This window comes from Medicago truncatula, chromosome 8 (assembly GCF_003473485.1).
Source record: "Medicago truncatula cultivar Jemalong A17 chromosome 8, MtrunA17r5.0-ANR, whole genome shotgun sequence".
In the NCBI taxonomy this organism is placed as follows: domain Eukaryota; kingdom Viridiplantae; phylum Streptophyta; class Magnoliopsida; order Fabales; family Fabaceae; genus Medicago; species Medicago truncatula.
Window position 1 is genome coordinate 206,839 of NC_053049.1, and position 4,140 is coordinate 210,978.

The following is a 4,140-nucleotide window of genomic DNA, read 5'->3' on the forward strand; positions in this document are numbered from 1 at the left end:
TTGAAGGATGGAGAAATAGTTTAGAGCCTCTTAATTAGCATTTTAATATATGTATAAATTATGAATTTACTCATTGTTATCAGGAAAGACAAAAGAATATATGTATAAATTACTCATTGTTAAAAGGAAAAACGAAGACTATATGTATAAACGAGTCTAACCTAATAAAATACCCTCAATATAAACTTGAACCCTTAAGACATTAAGCATTTTTATTACATTTAATATTTACTCTTATTTAAAAAATGAAAAAGATCATGCATTGTGTTAAAGGATGGTAGGAATGTCAATGATTAAACCTTAAAACGTACTAAATGAAAAGAAAGAAAGAAAAAAAAGAAGGAAAAGGACATACTATAAGTGTTGAAAACATGGTCGTTTAAAATGGTCAAAAATCACATGATTTATTAGTTGTCTAAAATGTACATTAAGTTTTGGTGAGTAGAACACATCTAAAAACTTAAAATCGTTGTTTACCGATCATCCACTAAAATGTTTTTACATGGTTTAATATACAATTTTGTGGTAAGTCGGACCCCTTACCAAATGAAATGAAGAAACATTTATTGACATTAAAGTTGGTTAAGTAGTATATTTGATTTGGTACCAATTTTGCGTAGATTGATGATTAGAGTGATTATTACGATGGAGTTAGTTACTATTAATATTAAAAGCATAATAAAGTTGTGAGAAAAGATTGAAAGAAAAAAACAAAAAAGCACAATAGTCGTTGTTGACGCAGGAAGGAAGGAAAGGAAGATCGTGAACAAAAAACGTAATTAGTTTATTTATATTGTCTCTGCCTGTAGGAAGGGAAGCATTAATTGCAATTTAACATACATCATAGATTTATTCATTTCCCTCCCATTCACATTCATTCCCAAATTGCAATTTCAATACTCTTCTCAACGCTACGCTGGTGAGTTTCTCTTCTCTTTCCCTAAATTTCATAATCTCAAATTAAATCTCATTTTGCTTCCTTCCCTTTTAATTCCAGAAATTATATTAGAATAGAAACAATTCCGATCATCCTTCCTTATTCTGCATTTTTAGAATTTTATTTATTTATGAATTAAATAATTAAGCATCTTTATATGATATTCATTCATTCATTCATTTTAAGATTTAATGTAAATATTTTGTTCTTGCAGTCTTCACTTCATGGGGAATTGTGTGGCTAAGGTTAGAATGTTATTCATTTATTGATTCACACTAACAATTTAAACCATCATTCATATGCCGTGTGCGTGTGTATCAATATCCATCATAGGGACTGTATCTGTAGATAGTTAAGTTCAAAGTTTTTACCTGTTTGAAAACTAGCTATCATAGTGCTACAACAACCTAGCATCTTATTGGGTCATCACATTAATTAGGCTAAGAGAATTTTACACATCTATACCCAAAACATTAATGCATTATTTATACTACCTCCGTCCCTAATTATAGCACTTTTTTAAAAAAATAACGGGAATTAAGATAGTGGATATTTGTATTAAATATGTTTGTAATTACTATTGTTCTTACAATTTTATCCTTTAAGAGAGAGGGTTGGTTTATGTTTTCAACATGTTATTTATTGGTGATTGAAGAAAAATATGTATAATAAATAGGGACATGTATGTAAAGAAATAATTAATGTAGTTGAAAATAACAAAGGGGTCTTATAAAAATAAAAAATTCTATCCCCGTGAGCTTAGCTCAGTTGGTAGGGATATCGCATTTTATATGCAGGGGCCGAGGTTCGAACCCCGGACATTCCACTTCTCCACAATTAAATTGTGTGAGCTCTAGCCACTAGGCTACTTGACCAAAAAAAAAAAAAAAAAAATTCTCAAAAGGGTCTTATAATCAGCGACGGAGGTAAGGTAGTATATTGATCAACACTCACTTTTGCATCCAATGCAAAACGTCACAACAATCTCCCCTAAGTGTGCGTCCATCCATTCATCTAGGCATGCTTCCCCTCACATACAAGATATACCTTGCATCACTGTTGGCACTCGTCATCAACGGGACACACCAACCGACCACCATTGTCCCCAAATCCTTATCACTCTTCTCTTTTGTCAGCTTAGTAAACTCATGGATTTTTTTTCCGTTCATCCCCACTATTGTCTTTTTCCTTTGGTAGTTCTACATGTTTTGTGGGACCTCAACATCAATACTTTGATTTATTTAATTTTTTTAATGTATTGGTTTACATTTTTCATCAATAATTTGATTGACTGAAATTTTCATATTTCTAATGTTTGCAGTCTCAGTCCCAAACAAAAGATGATGATTCTGTTCAGCATGTGGAATTTGCTTCTGGAAATGTGCAACTTATTACTACCAAAGAATCTTGGAACCAAACGCTAGAACAAGCAAGGGGAGATAGAAAAATTGTAATTTTTACTGCTTATTTAATTTGTAGCACAGCATTATTAAATGTTATGTAAAGACTTGTTGCCATTTTGTTGTGACATGTTTTACAATGCATGTGTATAGTAAGGATATGATGAATACATCTGTATGTATTTCATGTTCTTCACCACAGAGCCTCCCTTATTGTTTAGGAAGAAACCTATATGCAAGTGACAAACTTAGTTTCTTTGAAGTTTTAGTTTACTATGATGCTTGTTGATGATTAACAATATGCTTGCTCTGATTCCCTGCTATTCCATTTGACAAACTACATTTCGTGTTACTGGAAGGCCCTAACGCTCTCAAACTCGGCATGTGTAGATCCTATGATTTACTCTTGAATTTTGTCAAAGGAAATAACATGCATGATATTCTCAAGGGGCATAGTTTTGATGTATGAACCCATAGATTCTGTCTACACCATCATGACTCCCCATTTGAAGTTATTCTTTCTAAACAAATGCATATATATGAACACACTTTTGATAAAATATATAATTTAATTGCTTCTAGTATATATCTTATGTCACATTCTTTTTCTTTTTATTTGGGTACAATAATTAGCTCTAAAGCTTCATGTTCAACAGGTCATTGCAAATTTCAGCGCAAGGTGGTGTAGTCCTTGTAAGATAATTGCACCGTATTATTGCGAGTTATCAGAGAAATACCCATCAATTATGTTCTTGGTAATTGATGTGGATGAACTAACTGTAAGTAGTGAAGGGATACATACATGTTATTGTTATTGTTATTATCATTGTTATTGTTGTTGTTGTTGTTATGTAACCAGACGTGGTTTTGTATATTGCAGGATTTCAGCACATCCTGGGACATTAAAGCCACACCAACTTTCTTCTTTCTTAGAGATGGACAAGAGATTGACAAACTGGTAGGAGCCAACAAACCAGAGCTGGAGAAGAAGATTGCTGCAGTTAATTTAGTTCCCCGTTATCAATAGCGATTATTGTATTATCCATAATTTGTAAAACCAATGTTCAACCCTTGGGGGTATGTATGTATGTATGTATGTATTCAGTGTGTGTCCCTGCAACTTTAATTTGTCACTGTATTTTAATTTGTAAGTAAATATTCAATTGATATCATTGTAGTTAAAAAAAAGTTTATTTCTGACATATAAAGAATTGTTGAGCCCTATTCAGATCGAGGAGAGTAAGAGAGCATTTTATCCTATTATTTGGATTTGTGTTTGAGAAGTGAGATTAAATTACTCTAAACGTGCTTTAGTGATAAATATTGATATTTGACTAATTTGTCATTTACATCCATCGACTTAATTCTCTCTATTTGACTATTTTTTCAAATGCAAACAATAAACTCATTGCATTTGTTGTACACGTCTGCCTATTGCTGCTTATTCCGTTGAAAAAAGAACCAGTGTTCTTACTCGTGCGATGCACATATAACTTTATTTGTGATTGTTTGTTATAGAATATATAATTTCTTTTTGCATTTTAAAATTGGTACATCAATTTTGCACAACTTTCAAGATAATTATATGTATCATTCATGTGTTATAAAAGATAAAATAATGTCAATCATATTTAAAAAAAATGTTCAAATGCATCTAAAGATCCTTTAAATTTTTTCCAAAGTCGTCCTTTAAGTTTCAAAAGTCCCAAACAAGTCCTTTTAGTTTTTGAATCGTTTCAAACAAGTTCTTTTAGAGGATGATGGTGATGATTTAGATGATAGCAAGAAAGAACATTATCCACA

At 31.5% G+C, this 4,140-nt stretch overlaps 1 protein-coding gene across 1 annotated transcript; it reads left to right on the forward strand.

The window, feature by feature from the left end:
- Positions 1–693: 693 nt before the first annotated feature.
- Positions 694–3,562, forward strand: LOC11433479 (thioredoxin H-type). The gene is made up of 5 exons (XM_003626599.4): positions 694–919; positions 1,152–1,182; positions 2,259–2,387; positions 2,994–3,116; positions 3,218–3,562. The coding sequence occupies exons 2-5, from the start codon at positions 1,162–1,164 to the stop codon at positions 3,362–3,364; spliced, it is 420 nt and encodes a 139-aa protein (XP_003626647.1). The 5' UTR covers positions 694–919; positions 1,152–1,161; the 3' UTR covers positions 3,365–3,562.
- Positions 3,563–4,140: the final 578 nt, after the last annotated feature.